Source organism: Macaca mulatta, chromosome 3 (assembly GCF_049350105.2).
Source record: "Macaca mulatta isolate MMU2019108-1 chromosome 3, T2T-MMU8v2.0, whole genome shotgun sequence".
Taxonomy (NCBI): domain Eukaryota; kingdom Metazoa; phylum Chordata; class Mammalia; order Primates; family Cercopithecidae; genus Macaca; species Macaca mulatta.
In genome coordinates, this window is record NC_133408.1 from 178,536,247 (window position 1) to 178,557,602 (window position 21,356).

The window sequence follows — 21,356 nt, forward strand, 5'->3', positions numbered from 1 at the left end:
AGCACACCATTTTCTGAACTCGTCAAAGCCTCCAAATCTTTCTCTAGTTACTCCAGCATAACATGCATTGACAGTAAACAAAGTCCCTGATGATGTCCTGTTGCCACACTTCTTTTCACAGGATTTAGCAATCCAGAGGGCCACACTGAGGGCAGCCCTCCCTCCAAACGAGAACATTATCTCTTCTTCCTCAGTGAAAATTCATGAGAAAGTTCCTAAGCTTGTAATGCTTAGCCCTAGACAAGGGAAAAAGGTGTTTGAGGAAGGAGGAAATGAGGAAATAGAATATGCATAATCCTTCTCTGGGATTAGTTTGTGTAGCTCTGTTGTTCAGCTTTGGCCTATAAGTCAGTAGTAAATGGTATGAAATAATTTTTTTTTTTCGAGATGGAGTCTTGCTCTGTCACCCAGGCTGGAGTGAGGTGGCTCGATCTTGGCTCACTGCAACCTCCACCTCCTGGGTTCAAGGGATTCTCCTGCCTCAGCCTCCCAAGCAGCTGGGACTATAGGCGCCCCCCACCATGCCCAGCTAATTTTTGTATTTTTAGTAGAGACAGGGTTTCAACATATTGATCAGGCTGGTCTCAGATTCCCAACCTCAGGTAATCCACCCCCCTCAGCCTCCCAAAGTGCTGGGATTACAGGCATAAGTCACCGTGCCCAGTCTGGTATGGAATAATTTTGAATAAAAACATCTTTTTTTTTTTTTTTTTTGAGATGGAGTGTCGCTCTTTCGCCCAGGCTGGAGTGAAGTGGTGCAATCTCTGCTCATTGCTTATTTTGTTGAGATGGAGTCTCACTCTGTCTCCCAGGCTGAAGTGCAGTGGCATGATCTCGGCTCACTGCAACCTCCGCCCCCCAGGGTCCAAGTGATTCTCCTGCCTCAGCCTCCCGAGTAGCTGGGATTACAGGCACCTGCCACCATGCCCAGCAAATTTCTGTATTTTTAGTAGAGACGGGGTTTCACCATGTTGGCCAGGCTGGTCTTGAACTCCTGACCTTGGGTGATCCACCCGCCTTGGCCTCCCAAAGTGCTAAGATTACAGGCATGAGCCACTGCATCCGGCCGAATAAAGACATCTTAAGGAAAAAGTGAATGACTCAGATGTTTATTTTCTCAAATACAGTACTTAAAATATTGCAAGAAGACATCTGTTTAGCATTCTCCCCTCATTTCTCAATTATTTTATTATTTGAGAATTAATACCCCACACGAAGACAAAAATCACTTGCCAAAGTCCTTCTTCTCTGACATGGTTAAGTCGTGTCAAATCCACAGGCTGATATCCAAATAATACACAGCTTCATGCTTCAGGTGAGCCAAGAACAACCTTCCCATTGAACGCCTTTCAGGGGCTGATACCAAAGACAGACTGAACTTCTTTCATTGGCAGGGAGACCGCTGCGGGAGGTGCAGCCCTCAGCCTACTCCTCGGCTGTGCCATCCAGGATGTGTTTAAAGGAGAATGGAGAAAATTTGTAACCATCGCCGACATAGAACTTGTTCTGGAACTCAACCCTGTTGTTGTGGGGAGGGCGTGGGGTAAGAAAAGGGAGATTGAAACACATCAGTTAGAGGCTGGAAGGTGGAGGGAGGAGGCAGCAGAGCATTTGTAAAATCAAGCACAAAGTCAGAAGGGTTGGCCACGGCAGGCCCCCAGGCTGATGGCTACCATGAGAATCCTGAGGATTCTTTTTTTTTTTTTTTTGAGACAGAGTCTCACTGCATTGCCCAGGCTGGGGTGCAGTGTCACGATCTTGACTCACTGCAACCTCTGCCTCTCAGGTTCAAGAGATTCTCCTGCCTCAGCCTCCTGAGTAGCTAGGGCTACAGGCACATACCACCATGCCTAGCTAATTTATATATATGTGTGTGTGTGTGTGTGTGTGTGTGTGTGTGTGTATATATATATTTTTTTTTTTTTTTTTTTTTTTTTGAGACGGAGTTTCGCTCTCGTGGTCCAGGCTGGAGTGCAGTGGTGCGATCTCAGCTCACTGCAACCTCCGCCTCCCAGGTTCAAGCGATTCTTCTACCTCAGCCTCCTGCGTAGCTGGGATTACAGATGCTCACCACCACGCCCAGTTAATTTTTGTATTTTTAGTAAAGACCAGGTTTTGCCACATTGGCCAGGCTCATCTTGAACTCCTGACCTCAGGTGATCCACCCACCTCAGCCTCCCAAAGTGCGGGGATTACAGGTGTGAGCCTCTGCACCCAGGCCATGAATCTGAGGATTTTTTAAGCCCTTCTCTCACCTGTCTCTTACCACCTTCCCCTTCCCCTCCCCCTCACTTCCTCTAGGCCACGCTGCTTGTGGGCTCATGGCCACAGCACAACCACTCTTCCCTCACGGAAGGAGCTTCCCCACCCCCATCACAAGCCAAGATGCTGTCACTGTGCAGTGCTCTCTCGTGTCGTTTTCCATTTCCATCCAATCCAATAAAATGTGGGACTCGCATACTGTAGAACGCAAAGACCCTTGACCTACATATTTTTTTTTTTTTTTTTGAGATGGAGTCTTGCTCTGTAGCCTGGGCTGGAGTGCAGTGGCCGGATCTCAGCTCACTGCAAGCTCCGCCTCCCGGGTTTACGCCATTCTCCTGCCTCAGCCTCCGGAGTAGCTGGGACTACAGGCGCCCGCCACCTCGCCCGGCTAGTTTTTTGTATTTTTAGTAGAGACGGGGTTTCACGGTGTTAGCCAGGATGGTCTCGATCTCCTGACCTCGTGATCCGCCCGTCTCGGCCTCCCAAAGTGCTGGGATTACAGGCTTGAGCCACCGCGCCCGGCCGCTTGACCTATATTTTTGTAAATGATCATGTAGGATCATTTATGTTTTGTTTTATTTATTTATTTATTTTGAGATGGAGTCTCGCTCTGTTGCCCAGGCTGGAGTGCAGTGGCTCGATCTCTGCTCACTGCAAGCTCTGCCTCCCGGGTTCAAGGGATTCTCCTGTCTCAGCCTCCCGAGTAGCTGGGATGACAGGCATGCGCCACCGCCCCAGCTAATTTTGTATTTTTAGTAGAGAGGGGTTTCTCCACGTTGGTCAGGCTGGTCTCGAACTCCCGACCTCAGGTGATCCGCCCACCTTGACCTCCCAAAGTGCTGGGCTTACAGGCGCGAGCCACCGCGCCCGGCCTCATTTCTGTTTTATTAAGTTACGGAGTTTGGTTCATCTCCTCAATGACACGGAGGGGAATGACGTCATCACGGAGGCAGGGGATGCGGTGGTTCTCCTCACTCAGTACATGAAGTGTAAAGGCTTCTTTATGAATAGTGGCCATAGAGGGAGGAAGAAAACAGCAGGGCAAGCTGTGTACAGTCTCTGCCGCTGAAGGGCCTGCTCTGCACACTCAGAATTATTGGTTGAAATATAACTTGGAAGACAACCAGAGGCCCGAACACGTTTCCATATTCATCAACCTAATGACAGCTGGTTGTCGATGGATACATCTGTGCGTGTCCAGGGCTCCCTGTGAGCGTCTCCCTCCTGGTGGTGCCCTCCTTCTCTCTGCACTTTTGAGACTTTCATAACTTGTTGGTATAACTCCTGCACTCAGCAACAAAAGCCAAACATCCCAGATTCACTGGGCGCGGTGGCTCATGCCTGTAATCCCAGCACTTTGGGAGGCTGAGGCAGGTGAATTACTTGAGGCCGGGAGTTTGAGACTAGCCTGGCCAACATAGCGAACCCCCATCTCTACTAAAAATACAAAAATTAGCTGGGCGTGATGGTACGTGACTGTAATCCCAGGACTTCGGAAGGCTGAGGTGGGTGAATCACTTGAGGCCAAGAGTTTGAGACCAGCCCAGCAAACATGGGGAAACCCCATCTCTGCTACAAATACAAAACTTAGCTGGCCGTAGTGGCAGACACCTGTAATCCCAGCTACTAGGGAGGCTGAGGCAGGAGAATCGCTTGAACCCGGGAGGTGGAGGTTACAGTGAGCCAAGACTGCACCACTGCACTGGGCAACAGAGTGAGAGTCTGTCTGAAAAAAAAAAAAAAAAAAAAAAAGGCCAAACATTCCTGATTTTCTAAGCATGTCTTCTCTGAGCCTATCTCAGATGCCACCTTGCCAATACTTGGAAGTGTCACTTGGGTTAAAGCCAATTGTAATAACAAATGAACACTGACCACCTAAAAGGGGAGGAGTAAATGAGAACAGTTAGTGTAGATAGACGTGTCTGAATGAGTATGAATGAGTGTGTATATATATGTACATATATTACATCGTTTAATATTATACCAACAGATGACTAAACTAAGGTTCCAAAGAGGTATGTAAGCTGCTAAAGTCACACACAGGTCAAGATTTGAACCCAGTTAGCTGGCCCCACAGCCCACTCCCTTTCCCAACACCACATCGAGCTTCCACGGCACAACCATACTTACCAGTGCAGTCGCAGGGCATGCAGGAAAGCAGAGAGGCCCTCCATGATCAGAAGGATGGCTACTGTCAGGACAGCAAATACGGCAAAAATAATAAAAACCCCAACGATTCCTCCCCAGCCTCGCATCTGAAGGCCGTTGTTCATCACCATAGTCCAGAGCACTTCAGACAGTTCTGCAAGGTATGAGACACCACTGGGATTATCTTGTAAATGCAGATTGTTATTTGTTGTATTTTTTCATCTTTTTAATCAAAAATATTAATATGTATATATTTTTAAATAGAGACAGGGTCTCACTATGTTGACTAGGATGGTCTCCAACTCCTGGCCTCAAGCAATCCTCCTGTCTCAGCCTCCCAAAGTGCTGGGAAATCAGGCATAAGCCACCATGTCCAGCTCAGATTATTATTATTTTTTTATTTTTATTTTTTTGAGGCTGGTTCTCACTGTGTCACCCAGGCTGGAATGCAGTAGCGCAATTCTGGCTCATTGCAGCCTTGACCTCATGGGCTCCAGTGATCCTCCCACCTCAGCCTCCTAAGTAGCTGGGGCCAGAGGAGTGTACTGTCACTCTCTGTTAATTTTTTTTTTTTTTTTTTTTTTTTTGAGACAGAATTTCACTTTTGACGCCTAGGCTAGAGAGCAATGGCATGATCTTGGCTCACTGCAACCTCCACCTCCCAGGTTCAAGCAATTCTCCTGCCTCAGCCTCCTGAGTAGCTGGGATTATAGGCGCCCACCACCACGCCCGGCTAATTTTTATATTTTTAGTAGAGACAGGGTTTCACCATGTTGACCAGGTTGGTCTCAAACTCCTGACCTCAGGTGATCTGCCCGCCTCGGCCTCCCAAAGTTCTGGGATTACAGGTGTGAGCCACCACAGCCGGCCCTGTTAATTTTTTTTTAATAGAGAAGGGGTCTTTCTATGTTGGGCAGGCTGGCCTTGAAGTCCTGGGCTCAAGTGATCTTCCCATCTCAGCCTCCCAAAATGCTGGGATTACAGGCATGAGCCACCACATGAGGCTATACATGCAGATTATTTGTACATTATAATCCTAAATCTGTACATCCTATGATTCAACAACTCTACTCCAAGGTGGAGAAGTTTGGCACATGTACCCTAGGGCGTTGCACGAGATTGTTTCCAGAAGCTTTGTTCCCAAGGGTGGAATTTCCATCAAGAGGAAATCAGACAAATATGTGGAGGCATATTATTCACCAAGGAAAGTAAGCAAACTATAGCTATTGGTGGCAAAATAAACAAATCCTGGTAATACAATTTACATGCAAAAAAGCAAAACAATACAATTTGTTAGAGATCGTATGTCTGTGTCTCTCCAAAATTTATATGTTGAAGGCCTAACCCCCAAAGTGATGGTATTTGGACATGGAGCTTTTGGGAGGTGATTTGGATTAGGTGAGCTCATGAGGGTGGGGCTCTCATGTTGGTATTAGTGCCCTTATAAGAAGAGACACCAGGCAGCTTTCCCCCTCTCTCTCTGTCTCTTTTCCCCTCTCTCCACCATATGAGGACACAGGCAGAAGGCCGCCATCTGCAAGCCAGGAAGAGGGTCATCACCAGAACCCCACTTTTCTTGCTCCCTGATCTGGGGCTTGCAGCCTCCAGAACTGTGAGAAAATAACTGTCTGCTGCTAAGTCGCCCAGCCCAGGGCGTTTTATTATGGCAGCCTGAGCTAAGACATGATTCTATTCACATAAATTCAAACAGATGCAAAACTACACTAAATTGCTAAGGGATAAAACCATGTTAAAAAGCACAAAATTTGCTATTATAAAAGTCAGGAGTGTGGTCAACACCATGTGAGGACACAGGGAGAAAAAGAAATCCTCCTGCCCCAGCCTCCCAAGTAGCTGAACCACAGGACCACACTTGTATATTTTTTCATTTTAATTTTTGTACAGACAGGGTCTCGCTACATTGCCCAGGCTGGCCTCCAATTTCTGGCCTGAAGCAATCCTTCCACCTTGGCTCCTTCTTTCTTTTTTTTTTTTCTTTTGTTTTGAGATGGAGTCTTGCTCTATTGCCCGGGCTGGAATGCAGTGGTGTGACCTCAGCTCACTGCAACTTCCGCCTCCCAGGTTCAGGCAATTCTCTTGCCTCAGCCTCCCAAGTAGCTGGGACTACAGGCATGCACCACTATGCCCAGCTAATTTTTCTTTATTTAGTAGACACAGGGTTTCACCATGTTGACTAGGATGGTCTCGATCTCTTGACCTCATGATCCACCTGCCTTGGCCTCCCAAGTGCCGGGATTACAGGTGTGAACCACCGCACGTGGCCACGGCCTCTTCTTTGACCAGGACATGGTTACGTGAGTGCTTGCTTCACAAAAATCCACTAGGCTATATATATATTTTATGCATTTTTGTAAACATGCTAATTTTTCACAGTAAAAGTGTTTTTAAAAAGACTAAGATCCTAACCATATTTCAAAAAGTGTTTAGCTAATATTTATTCAGTCACTGCAATGTATAAGGGCACATGCCAGGTACTGGGCATGAGGTACAGCCTCACTCTGGAAAGTGGCTCTTTTTACTCTTCAGTGGTCACGAGTCCCCTCTGAAATCTGAAGAAAGTCATGAATCCTTTCTCCAGAAAAATGCACACACAGACGCCCAACAACATCTTATATGTAGTTTCAGGGGATTAACAGACAGCCTGAAGTTCAGCCACAGACTCCAAATAAAGAGCCAAGTCAGAGGAATTCAAAGCGGTTTCACATATTATCTCAGTAAGGCCTGTACCAACCCTATAAATTAGGTTTTATGATGCCCGTCTTACAGATAAGGAAACTAAAGCTCCGAGAAGTTCAGGGACAGACGCCACACAGCCCTCTCTGGCCTGTTCCTATGACACCACCACCCGTCCCTCACTTCCCTACCCCTTACCTTCTCAGCTGTTCCCACACCCCCAGCTCCAAAGGTCTTTTCTATACACTTCTTGCATGCCCATGGAGTGTCTCAAAGGCTGACAGTGGGGAATGTTTTAAAAGGCCCTGAGGCGAGTGAAATCCAAGAGGAGGGAGGTCATGGATGGGTATTGGAAAAAACCCAGACTCGTCGCTGAGCTCCTGCCTCCAGCTAACCGCCCTACAAGGGCTCTCACTGTCCAAGCTATGCGAGTAGGGGTCCATGTCTAGGTGTCCCTGGGCACGGAGCACGTGCGACTGCTTCTCCCCTAGTTATCATGCCCAATAGCATGGGAAATGCGCCTGGCAGGGAAATACCATCATTACATACTTGGCTTGAGCTTGAAGACCCCCGCTAAAAGGTCACCACGATGTGGCCCAGAGAGATAGAGGCCTGTCACTTGCAAGTGGCTATCAGAACATGACAAAAGCAGAGACATAGAATGCAAGGAAGAGGGTCCCTGTTTGCTTGCTGCTTCCCAAGTTCCGGTTTTCTGCCTGCTACAGTGGTGCAGAGTCTCTCATCAATGGGAACAGCTTCACCCCCGTGTGGTTAGACCCACACTTGAGTGCTTAGCATTCGTGTGATCTTCACAGCTCAGGCTATGTTTGTTTCCTTACATAAACTCACATACGCAGACTTTCACATGCACACGAATGCTTAGATGCACACACTCAGCCCTGCGCGTACCCGCAGCGCAGACACCCACGAGCATGTCTTCATTCCTGTGCACTGGTGTGCATTCGTGTGAAGTGACTATCCCAGGACTGTCACTCACTTTGTTCCTTTTTTTTTGTTTTTTTTCTTTTTTGAGACAGAGTCTTGCCGTGTCACCCAGGCTGGAGTGCAGTGGTGCGATCTCAGCTCACTGCAACCTCCAGCTCCCAGGTTCAAGTGATTCTCCTGCCTCCCGAGTAGCTGGGATTACAGGCGTGTGCCACCACACTCAGCTAATTTTGTATTTTTAGTAGAGAGGGGGTTTCACCATGTTGGCCAGGCTGGTCTCGAACTCCTGACTTCAGGTGATCCACCTGCCTTGGCCTCCCAAAGGGCTGGGATTACAGGCGTGAGCCACCCCCCTGACCCCACTTTGTTCCTTAAAGTGGATCTTAGCGCTTCAAGTCATCAGTGGTGCTAATGTTGGTCTTCAGCTCCAACCTCAGCAGTAGTTTGAAGGACTTGGGTCATACCAGGGATGAGTCTAAATAAGACGGGAGGAATTTTGACCAGAGGACACCCCAACACATAGTGCCAAACTCTGGCCCAGTGACCTGAGATTTAGAGGGTAAGTTGTTATTGCAACAGAGTTTAGCATAGCCTGACCAGTACAGGAGGCTAACTACTAGAACCACTGATGAAAGCCCCGGCACACAAAGGTTAAATTTCTTGTGTAAGTGACTCAGCCAAAAGTGGTAGAAAAGGGACCAGAATTTAAGTCAGTGTTTTAATTTTTTCCCCATTCTTCCACATTACCTCTTTAAGCAACTGTGTTAGTATGGCATGGAAGCCACATCTAGCAGGGACTTCTAGAATGACCCAGTGGGTGAACCAGGCCAGGCAGCCATGAACCATATGGGTTTTCAGGAATCAAATGACCCCCTGAGTGTGTGCATGGGCTGGCCAGAGGACACCCTGACACATAGGGCCAAACTCTGGCCCAGGGACCAAGAATACCAAAACTCCTCCTCCTTTCTTATCTAGACTCAGCCCTATTATGACTCAAGTCCTCCAGCTGCTGCTGGGGTTGGAGCTGAAGACCAACATTAGCACCACTGACTGCACGAAGTGCTGAGATCCACTGTAAGGTAAACAAGTGGGTGACAGTCCTGGGATAACCACTTCACATGAATGCACAACAGTACACAAGAGTAAAGACACGTGGCCGGGTGTGGTGGCTCACGCATGTAATCCCAGCACTTTGGAAGGCCGAGGCAGGCAGATCACGAAGTCAAGAGATCGAGGCCATCCTGGCCAACATGGTGAAACCCCATCTCTACTGAAAATACAAAAATTAAAAAAAAAAAAAAAATTAGCTTGGCGTGGTGGCGTGCACCTGTAGTCCCAGCAACTCGGGAGGCTGAGACAGAAGAATTGCTTGAACCTGGGAGGTGGAGGTTGCAGTGAGCTGAGATCGCACCACTGCACTCCAGCCTGGTGGCAGGGAGAGACTCCACCTCAAAAAAAAAAAAAAAGACATGCTTGTGGGTGTCTGTGCTGCAGGTACTCGCAGGATTGAGTGTATGCATCTAAGCGTTCATGCACATGTGAAAGTGTGTGTATGTGAGTTTGTGTGAGGAAACAAGCACAGCTGAGCTGTGAAGATCACACAAATGCTGAGGACTGGAGTTTCTACCGTAAATGAATAATCACACACTTTACTGCTGTCGCTTCTATCCACTCAGCACACACCTTGGCCTGGCTTCTCTGTTCTAGGCATTATGCCCAACGCCGGGAATGCTAAGATAAAAGTCAGGGTCTTTGCTTCCAAGGAGCTCATAGTCCAGTAGGGAGACAGGCTTATCGAGACAATCATAATTGAAGCTAGGTTAACAGCATGCCCCAGAATCCCAGGCAGGCATCTTCCAGACTGGGGAACTAGGAAGGAAGATTTCCAGCTGAGTTATGAAGAAGGAATTAAGTATCAGGTGGGGAGAGAGTTAAAGAAGGGACTATTTCAGGCAAGGGGGCTGCAGGGGCAAACACCCAGAGGGGCCCTGGGAGTACTGCATCTTCAGGAGATAGTTCTTCAGGCCAGGCACAGCGGCTCACACCTGCAATCCCAGCACTGTGGGAGGCCAAGGCAGGAGGATTGTTTGAGCCCAGGAGTTCAAGACAAGCCTGGGAAACATGGCAAAACCCTGTCTCTACCAAATAAATAAATAAATAAATAAAATTAGCCAAGTGTAGCGGTGTGTGCCTATAGTCCCAGCTACTTGGGAGACAAAGGCAGGTGAACTGCTTGAGCCCAAGAGTTTGAGGCCAGCCTAGGCAACAAGGCAAAACCCTGTCTCTACTAAAAAAAAAAAATACAAAAATTGGCCCAGGCATGGTGGCATGCACCTGTGGTCCCAGCTACTTGGGAAGCTGAGGCGGTAGAATGACATGAGCCTGGGAGTTCGAAGCCATGATAGCGCCACTGCACTCCAGCCTGGGCAACAGAGGGAGATGCTGGCTCAGAAAAAAAAAAAAAAAAAAGCGCTCCTCAGGGCCACTGCGTATGAAATGGATGGGTCTGGAGCGCTGGTGGGGCACTAAGGAAAACTGACAAGAAACAAGACTGGAGAAGGACCCAGAGATCAAGATGGGGCTTACAAAGTGAGTTGGTGAGTCAGGATTCCTGACGTTAGGCAACCCCAGGGCTCGGACTTGTATCAAAATTGTATTTCCAATGCCTGAAATCCCAGCACTTTGGGAGGTGGAGGCAAGAGCATCCCTTGAGGCCAGGAGTGTGAGATCAGCCTGGGCAACATAATGAGACCTTGTCTCTTTTAGATAGATAGATAGATAGATAGATAGATAGATAGATAGATAGATAGATAGATAGATAGATAGATAGATAGATAGAAAGAAAGAAAGAAAGAATTGTATTTCTGGGCCTGACTAACCCTGACTGCTGTGAATTCACAAGGGGGGTGAGCACTTCCTGACGGTCAGCTCAGTGGGCAGCAAACTGACTCCCAGCAACGCTCCTAATCAAGGCAGGCCTTCACTGAAAGGTCAGCACCTTGCAGGAGGGCACGGTAGCCTGAAAAAACATGTTCCCCCACCCGTAAGATGTCCACATCCTAATCCTAATAACCTGTCAACATACTGTATTACATAGCAACAGTGGCTCTGCGGATAAGATAAGATTAAGCTAAGAATCCTGAGAGAGGGGCGTTATCCCGGATTATTTGGATATGCCCAGTGCCATCACTAGAGTCTTCGTAAGAGGAAGGCAGGATAGTCACAGAGAAAAAGGAGATTTGATGCTGGAAGCAGAGGTTGAAGTGATGCAAAGAGGAGCCGCAAGCCACGGAATGCAGGCAGTCTCAAGAAGCTGGAAAGGCCAGGAAACTAATTCTGCCTGCAGCCTGTAGCAGGAGCACGGCTGCCCACGCCTTGACTTTAGGACTCCGGCTTCAAAAACCTCAAGATACCAAATTGTGTTGTTGGGTTGGTTTTTGTTTGTTTGTTTGTCTGTTTGTTTGTTTTTTGAGACCGAGTCTCACTCTGTAGCCCAGGGTGGAGTGCAGTGATGCGATCTTGGCTCACTGCAACCTCCTCCTTCCGGATTCGAGCAATTCTCCTGCTTCAGTCTCCCGAGTAGCTGGAGTTACAGGCGCCCACCACCATGCCCAGCTAATTTTTGTATTTTCAGTAGAGGCAGGTTTCACCATGTTGGCCAGGCTGATCTTGAACTCCTGGGCTCAAGCAATTTGCCCAAACTCTGCCTCCCAAAGTTCTGGGATTACAGGTGTGAACCACCATGCCTGGCCACATTTGTGTTGTTTTAAGCCACGAGCGTTTGTGACAGTTTGTTACAGCAGCAGTAGGAGACTATTAATACAGAGGGTGACCACCCCAGCAACGTGCAGCCAGACCCACAGAAAAGACACATGTGCCTGGGAAAGAAGAACCATTCTTTCGGCAAACATCCACAAATAACTCGGAGAAGTCACCTTGACCTCCAAATACATTGCACCTGTTTCCCAGGGTGTTGGGGAGAGCTGACCGCGCCCCTCTCCCTCGGGCTGCTCACTCACGTGCATGAGCCAGGCTGAGGGCCCAGAGCCGCAGGTAGGAGGCTGTGTTTGAAATGCAGCCCAGGCAGTACTCGATGGTGTGGATGGCTTGGTGGACAAAGATGTCTCCAAAGTTGAACTGGAAGACAGAATTGTTTATTTCACTTCATTGAGAACTTTCTACACAAAAGTTGTTACAAATGATGCGAAGATGAATAAGACATGGGCTTTGCTGTTCAGACACTTTCAGTCTAACTAGGGGAAAAGAAATAGTAGTAGACTTAGAGAAAGAATTATCAGCACAGAGTCGTATGTTATGTGTGTATTAACGTTCCCCAGCAATAGCTGAAAAAAAAAGCTCAAAGACGACAACTGGGTGGTAAGGGGAGATGAGATTTGTGCTGTGCCAGGAAGGTAATGGGTAGGGATGTGACTTGAAGAAGAAATTGTTCCTGAGGAGGAAAAGGATCCCTGGTTGGGGAAAAACACGTAGCTGGGAATATCACCAAGTCAAGTTGGAAAGAAAACAATTTGGCTGGAACTGGGAGCTTGTTTAGGTGAGGAATAGAAGACAGTGCTCCTGTGTGGAAGTTTCTAGAAAGGCAAGCTATGGGTAAAGTTGAAGAAACAACCTGGATTCAGTGAGGAGCCATAGAGGCAGGTTATTCTGGTAGCATCATGGTTTAGAGAAGGGACAGCCTTAAAGTAAAAAAAAAAAGACAATTTGGTTATGAGCTCAGTAACACAGGAAAGAAGTAAATAACAGAATGAAGACAGCCATGACTCATTCTCCCCTCATGCTCTCTGATGTGACAGATAATTTTTTTGAGGGGGGACAGGGTCTTGCTCTGTCACTCAGGCTGGAGTGCAGTAGCACAATCACAGCTCACTGCAGCCTTGCCCTCCCAGGCTCAGGTGATCCTCCTATCTCAGCCTCCCGAGAAGCTGGGACTACAGGCGTGCATACCCGACTAATTTTTGTATTTTTTTTAGAGACGGGGTTTCACCATGTTGCCCAGGCTGGTCTGGAACTCCTGGCCTCAAGCAATCTGCCTGCCTCGGTCTCCCAAAGTGCTGGGATTACAGATGTGAGCCACTGTGCCTGGCCATGAGGGACAGTTTGACTGGTGCTGTACATGCCCTCAAGTTGCTCACAGCCTAGTCAGGAGAATATGTAGAAGGGCTCCCATGCCACACTCTCAGAAGCGCAATGACCAGGGCATGCAGTAGTATCATGGGAGCACAGAGAAGGCCCCTTACCCACTCAGGGCCAGGGCAGCCGGGGCTCTGAGGCTCCTAAGCCCGAGTAGCTGGAAGAATGGCATTGACAGGAGGTGGGCAGCTGGCTCTCCACATGCTGAGTTGCAGAGGGCAGAGGGCCTTATCAGTAGATGCTCCACACATGGGAGCACAGGTGGAACTATGGAGGCCCCGAAGCAAAGTCCAGGCTGGAAATGGACTCCTGAGACTGCATCTGCAGGAGGACGCAGGAGATCAACAAGGGAAAGATCAAGGAAAGAGGAGATCACGCCTGTAATCCCAGCACTTCCAGAGGCCAAGGAGGGTGGATCACAAGGTCAAGAGATCGAGACCATCCTGGCCAACATAGTGAAACCCTGTCTCTATTGAAAATAAAAAAAATTAGCTGGGCACGGTGATGCGTGCCTGTAGTCCGAGCTACTCAGGAGGCTGAGGCAGGAGAATCACCTGAATCTGTGAGGTGGAGGTTGCAGTGGGCCAAGATCGCGCCACTGCACTTCAGTCTGGCAACAGAGTGAGACTTTGTCTTAAAAAAAAAAAAAAAGAAAGAAAGAAAGAAAGAAAGAGGAGCTCCTAGCCTTGGGAAACATCTTCATTCAGAGATAACAAAACAAGGCCAGGCACGGTGGCTCATGTCTATAATCCCGGCACTTTGGGAGGCCGAGGCAGGTAGGTCACTTGAAGTCAGGAGTTTGAGACCAGCCTGGCCAACCTCTACTAAAACTACAAAAATTAGATAGGCGTGGTGGTGCATGCCTGCGGTCCCAGCTACTTGGGAGGCTGAGGCAGAATTGCTTGAACCCGGGAGGCGGAGGTTGCAGTGAGCTGAGATCGTGCCACCGCACACCAGCCTGGGTGACACAGTAAGACTCTGTCTCAAAAAAAAAAAAGATTACAAAACAAGAAACTGATGAGGAAAAGAAAAGATGGAAGAAGCTGGAGCAATCACACTGCAGTCAAGGATGTCTGAGGAGGGAGACATCCAGGAAGAAATGCCGGTGCAGTCACTGATGTCAGAGTTTATGGGGACAAGACAAAAAGGAGAGCCTCAATTCAGCAATGGAAGCAGCTGTGAGGAACTGAAGGGACAGGGATGGGCAGAGATGGAGTGAGTAGGTAGAGACAGTCAAAGTAAAGAAGAACTGCATAAGAAATAATTAATCTTAGGCCGGGCGCGGTGGCTCAAGCCTGTAATCCCAGCACTTTGGGAGGCCGAGGCGGGCGGATCACAAGGTCAGGAGATCGAGACCACAGTGAAACCCCGTCTCTACTAAAAATACAAAAAATTAGCCGGGCGCGGTGGCGGGCGCCTGTAGTCCCAGCTACTCAGGAGGCTGAGGCAGGAGAATGGCGGGAACCCGGAAGGCGGAGCTTGCAGTGAGCCGAGATCGCGCCACTGCACTCCAGCCTGGGCAACAGCGTGAGACTCTGTCTCAAAAAAAAAAAAATAATAATAATAATAATTAATCTTGGCCAGGTGTGGTGGCTCATGCCTGTGATCCCAGCACTTTGGGAGGCCGATGCAGGAGGATCGCTTGAGCCCAGGAGTTCAGAACCAACCCGAGCAACAAAGTGAGACCCAATCTCTACCAAAAATGTAAAAAATTAGCCAGGTGTGGTGGCATGCACCTGTGGTCCCAGCTACTCGGGAGACTGAGGCAGGAAGATCGCTTGGGCTCAGGAGGTCAAGGCTGCTGTGAGCCATGATTGTGCCACTGCATGCCAGCCTCAGCAAAAGAACAAGACCCTGTCTCAAAATAGTAATTATAATAATAATAATAATTAACCTTACCGAACAGGTCTGGCTTTGTCTTGGCTCCTGGGAGGTAACCTCTAAACCACTGGCATTTCCCGCGTGAAAGGGTCTTCGTTATTCAAGCTGGGCCCCTGGGACCACACCTGATCGTTTGTGCTAATGCAGTGGCTCAGGTTTGGCACTTCATATTTGACAGTCTGGCCACACCAGAAAGACCAACCACATGCTTAGACAGTTGGGACTGATCCGAAAGGTGGGAGAGAGCTGGGGACTGAGTGCAGCAACTGCTGGAGCTGCACCCATCAATCAATCATCAGTCACTCAATTAATCAATCCTGCCTGCATAAGGAAACTCCAGTAAAACTTTGGACACTGACGCTTGGGTGACCGGCCTGGGCTGGCGATTCTCTGCACATCTTGCCACACATCAATGTGCCTCCAAGGACACAGCTCCTCATTTGGAACTCACTGTCCCAGATACTGCCCTGTTCTCTCTGCCTTTCTGGTCTGAATTCTTTTGCTACAAAAGCTGTAAGTGGACAGGTACGGTGGCTCACACCTGTAATCCCAGCACTTTGGGAGGCCGAGATGGGCGGATCACCTGAGGTCAGGAGTTAAAGGCCAGCCTGGCCAACAGGGTGAAACCCCGTCTCTACAAAAATACCAAAAAAAGACTGCACCCCTAACCTTGAGTTTGGCTCACCCTGGTGTGGAGAGATGTGAGAAAGGAACTTGAAAGAGAAACAGGAGGAGGCACACATTTGCCTGGAGACGGGAGACCCATGCATGATTAGACCTGGGGGAAAGAGGTCCGTGAATGGAGACTGAAGTTGCCCAAGCATGGGCAACCTGTTCACGCTGGAGGTGGCAGGTGGAAATTGTCTGGATATAGATTAAGGGTAGGAGGGGAAGAGATGAGGGAGGGTGCCCTGGACAGGCCAGGACTTGAGGAGTCAGAAGATGCGTGGGTTGGATTCTAAAACATTCCAGCAGGTCTGACAGACTCGGTAATGTCAACAGCCACTACTGTGGATCACTCTGTACCTAGAATTTTCTTGGAAAGAATTTTCATGATCGAGATTTTTTCATTAATTCTAATTAATCAAGATATATGTGTATATTTTTTCAGATAGACTCTTGCTCTGTCGCCCAGGCTAGAGTGCAGTGGCGCGATCTCAGCTCACTGCAACCTCTGCCTCTCAGGTTCAAGTGATTCTCCTGCCTCAGCTTCCCCAGTAGCTGGGATTACAGGTGCCCACCACCATGCCTGGCTAATTTCTGTATTTTTAGTAGAGACAGGGTTTCACCATTTTGACCAGGCTGGTCTTGAACTCCTATCCTCAAGTGATCTGCCCACCTTGGCCTCCCAAAGTGCTAGGATTACAGGCATGAGCCACCACACATGGCTATCTAGAGAAAACTTTTTAAAATAAGTAATTAATACCACAAATGGAGCCATTTATAGCACCTGTGGCCCTCATGGGAACCCAGTCCCCACTCCCAAATTAGAACAGAGCTCTGGTTAAAGCCTCCAGCCTGGGATTCACAAATGTGGCTGACTTCAGTCAACACATGGAACAGACAGCTGCCTTCATCTGGAAGGATGTGGCCTGGGATCCTAAGGGGCAGCGGCTGTCCTTGCACAAGCAGAAGCGGGGAGGGATGAGGGAACAAAACAATATACGAATTCACGTGAGAGGCAGATAACATTATAAAGAGATCACAGGGGGCCAGGCACAGTGGCTCACGCCCGTAATCCCAGCACTTTGGGAGGCCGAGGCAGGCAGATCACCTGAGGTCAGGAGTTCAAGATCAGCCTGGCCAACATGGGGAAACCCCATCTCTACTAAAAATACAAAAATTAACCAGGTGCAGTGGCAGGTGCCTGTAATCCCAGCTATTAGGGAGGCTGAGGCAGGAGAATCACTTGAGCCTGGGAGGCGGAGGTTGCAGTGAGCTGAAACTGGCTCATTCCAGCCTGGGCAACAGAGTTAGAGAGTTAGACTCTATCTCAAAACCAAACAAAAAAGAGAGATTATAGGGGTGTGGTGCTGAGCCAAGGAGGCCTCAGTAACACGCGGGACCTTCTATGTTACTAGATCTGAGGCTGATAGTCACCTGACACATAAGATGCAGCAGTACTTGGACTAAAATATTAAAATGTGCCCAGATTGGTTGATAAATAGCTGTTCTGATCCTCTTAGACTAGCTAGTACGTCCCCTTCCCTGAGACCTTCACAGCCTCCCAGGACTCAGCAGTGGTAGGGCTACTGCCCCGTGGGGCCCTCCAGACCCGCCCAGCTCTACTGCCTGTGTCCATTCTAGAATCTGTATAAACTGGGGAGTCTTCCTCAGGGGCTCTCGTCCCAGATACCTCTTCCCCATGGTCATCCTGAGCCCCGTGGGCAGAAGTCCTCTGGCCAGAACCGCTGGAAGGGCTGGAGCTGTCACCTTCGATGTTTTCGGTGGCATCTTCTTGGATCCTGGATGCCTGCAGCAGACAAGCAGGGAAATGAGGAATGCACTCAACTCACCCTGGGAATTCTAACATATATAAATATAAATAAAGGCTCTCCTCAAACACTATGTATGTACCAGACATTGTTCTAAACATTACACTATCTCACTAAGCACTCACAACAACCATTTTATATAAGCACAATTATCACCCTATTTTCTAGAGAAGTAAGCTGCAGCACAGAAAGTTTAAGAAATGTGCCTGGGAAGCAGAGCTTGCAGTGAGCCGAGATTGCGCCGCTGCACTCCAGCCTGGGCGACAGAGTGAGACTCCGTCTCAAAAAAAAAAATAGAAAAGTGCCCGGCCAGGCACGGTGGCTCACACCTGTAATCTCAGCACTTATGGAGGCTGAGGTGGGCAGATCACTTGAGGTCAGGAGTCCAAGACCAGCGTGGTCAACATGGTGAAACCCCGTCTCTACTAAAAATACAAAAATTAGGCCAGGCACAGTGGCTCATGCCTATAATCCTAGCACTTTGGGAGGCTGAGGTGGGTGGATCACCTGAGGTCAGGAGTTCAAGACCAGCCTGGCCAACATAGTGAAACCCCATCTCTACTAAAAATACAAAAAATAGCTGGGCATGGTAGTGCGTGCCTGTAATCCCAGCTACCCAGGAGGCTGAGGCAGGAGAATCACTGGAACTTAGGAGGTGGAGGCTGCAGTGAGCCGAGATCACGCCACTGCACTCCAGCCTAGGCAACAGAGCGAGACTCCATTTCAAAAAAAAAAAAAATTAAAGGCCAGGCACAGTGGCTCATGCCTATAACCCCAGTGCTGTGGGAGGCCAAGGTGAGAGGATCGCCTGAGGCCGAGAGTTCAAGACCAGCCTGGGCAACATAGAGCGATCCCATCTCTATAAAAATACAAAAATTAGTTGGGCATGGTAGCACATGCCTGTAATCCCAGCTACTTAGGAGGCTGAGGAAGCAGAATCGCTTGAAGCCAGGAGGCAGAGGTTGCAGTGAGTCAAGATTGTACCACTGTACTCCAGCCTAGGGGACAGAGTGAGTCTCTGTCAAGAAAGAAGAAAGAAAGAAGGAAAGAAGGAAAGAAAGAAAGAAAGAAAGAAAGAAAGAAAGAAAGAAAAAGAAAGAAAAAGAAAGAAAAAGAAAAAAAGAAAGAAAGAAAGAAAGAAAAGAAAGAAAAGAAAGAAAAGAAAAGAAAGAAAGAAAGAAAGAAAGAAAGAAAGAAAGAAAGAAAGAAAGAAAGAAAGAAAGAAAGAAAGAAAGAAAGAAAGAAAGAAAGGTGCCCAAGATCATACAGCTGGCAAGGCGGGTAAGTGGCAGAGCCATGATTCAAACCCAGCGCCTGACTCCAGTGCATGTGCTTTTTCTCCACAATGCTCCAGAATGTGCCAAATGATGCAGTCTCAACAGTAAAGCAATGCAAGTACGAAAGTGCCTTTCCATTGTTAAAAGAAATACACAAGGTCATAAATCATCAGTCGTACCTTCCATGTAGCCTTGTGAAATTAACTATAAAAATAGCTTAGGAAAAATTCATGGAAAAAAAATCTAGGCATAGTCACCATTCAACTTGGTCTGGTTTTACCCCTAAGTTTGAATGGCATATTTCTTTCAAGTCACCATGAAGCTTAATGTCCCATGTCCAAAGTTTTTCTAGAATGATTTCATGGGAGAGGTATTGTAATTAGGCATCAATGTATCTGGACTTACTTTCTTTTTTTCTTTCTTTCTCTCTCTCTTTCTCTCTCTCTTTCTCTCTTTCTCTCTCTCTCTCTTTCTTTCTTTCTTCTTCATGGGAGGAGTAATATAAAGTAGGCATCACCGTATCTGGACTCTTTCTTTCTCTTTCTCTCTCTCTTTCTTTCTTTTTTTTTTTTTTTTTTAAGGAATTTTGCTCTTTTGCCCAGGCTGGAGTGAAGTGGTGTGATCTTGGTTCACTGCAACCTCCATCTCTGGAGTTCAAGAGATTATCCAGCCTCAGTCCCCCTGAGTACCCGGGATTATAGGCACCCGCCACCATGCCCAGCTAATTTTTGTATTTTTAATAGAGACGGGGTTTTGCCATGTTGGCCAGGCTGATCTCGAACTCCTGAACTCAGGTGATCCACCTGCCTCGGCCTCCCAAAGTGCTAGGATTACCGGCATGAGCCATTGCACCCGGCCAGGGCCCTCCTTTCTTTAGCAGGTCTGCACTTAACATTTGCAGGGCTCTGGACAAGAGTAAAGACGGTAGTTCACATACCATATGTTGAAATATGTAAAAGTTATACATCAAGCCAACAAATTCCTAAATAAAATAGGTTCCATGCTTGAGCCTAGGAGTTCAAGATCAGCCTGGGCAACAAAGTGAGATACCATCTCTCAAAAAAAAAAAAAAAAAAAAATTTAGCCTGGCTGAGGGTTCACCTGTCCCAACTACATAGGAGGCTAGGACAGGAGGATCTCTTGAGCCTGGGATGTTGAACTGAAGTGAGCAGTGTTTGCGCCACTGCATTCCAGCCTGGGTGACCAAGCAAGACTCCGCCTCAAAAAAATAAGAAAGTGTGTGTGTCTAGGGGTTCTCGTCTCCTAGCTTAAAAAATAAATCTTTGTAAAAACTGGGAAGGCCGTGTTGAAATTCAGAATTCACGCCATGCCATAGCAGCGTGGGAGCTGACCCTGGACCAGGGAGCCCTCTTTTTTTCACCTCTGGCTTCATCCTATATCACGAGGGCCTTGTATGTGCACACAAACACCCTGACCCAAAATGTCTAAGTTCCACCTGCCTTTCCCACAGACAGCTGCCCCTTGGCCACCCAGGGACTCGTGGTGTCCATGCCAGTGGCCTGGTTTGCCCTCAGGAGACTGAGGAACAGGGCCTCTGCAGGACCCAGAAGTGGGCTCAGATCCATCTAGACAGGAGTCCAGGGTACCAGGTGCTGAGAGCCGGCTTCTATGCTGGCCTTTCCCCAAGACCTTGTGGTTCTTTATCCCATGAGGAGGGATGTGGCTCAAGTTAACTTTATATTTGTCATCTCGAAATCCTATTTTCTCTCCCCTTCAACTTACAGAAGAAAATATCAAAGGAGAAATATATTATGGCTTCTCCATTTCCAACCCTAAACTCTACCATTTTCTGCTCATTATTCTTGAATTAGTTAAAATGAACATGAATAATGTTGTAGAAGTATGATATTAGACTTGTGAATCCAAGTGACTATCTTCCTTCCAGATACTCACTTGCAGTTCTCTTACTAAAATCTCACAATGCTTAAGCTGGGTGGCGTATGAAATAAAACATACAGCAATCATTGTAAATTAGCTACTGGCAACTTTCTAAAAACACATGTGGCTGGGCACAGTGGCTCACACTTACAATCCCAGCACTTTGGGAGGCAAAGGCAGGAGGATCACTTGATCTCAGGAGTTCAAGACCAGCCTAGGCAATATAGCAAGATCTCACCTCTACCAAAAGAAATTTTAAAAATAGCTGGGCGTGGTGGTGCAGGCCTGCAATCCCAGCTACTCAGGAGGCTGAGGTGGGAGGATTACTTGAGCCCAGGAGATGAGTCAGCTATGATCCCACCACTGCACTCCAATCTGGGCAATAGAGCAAGACCCTATCTAAAAATACATACATAAAATAAAAAAAAAATTAAAACCCATGTGCCAAAAGATATATACAAGGATGTTTATAGTATCATCATTTGTAATTACTGACACGGCAATGTTGGATGAGAGAAGACAGATCCCAAAGAAGATATTCTGGATGATTTCATTTAAACAAAGTTCAAGAAAAGGCAAAATGAACTGACAGTCCTGGAAG

The 21,356-nt window shown here is 47.8% G+C and overlaps 1 protein-coding gene across 17 annotated transcripts in view; it reads right to left on the reverse strand.

Annotated features, from left to right (window-relative positions):
* Positions 1-1,093: 1,093 nt before the first annotated feature.
* Positions 1,094-21,356, reverse strand: part of ATP6V0A4 (ATPase H+ transporting V0 subunit a4) — a 91,830-nt gene continuing 71,567 nt past the window's right edge. For all 17 annotated transcript variants that reach the window (XM_077997484.1, XM_028846353.2, XM_077997479.1 and 14 more), the window contains 4 exons: positions 17,441-17,557; positions 12,072-12,189; positions 4,396-4,567; positions 1,094-1,519 (listed from right to left, as the gene is read on the reverse strand). In XM_077997484.1, coding sequence (XP_077853610.1) covers positions 1,426-1,519; positions 4,396-4,567; positions 12,072-12,189; positions 17,441-17,557 — 501 coding nt within the window. In that variant the 3' untranslated portion in view covers positions 1,094-1,425. The remainder of the gene's footprint in view (positions 1,520-4,395; positions 4,568-12,071; positions 12,190-17,440; positions 17,558-21,356) is intronic.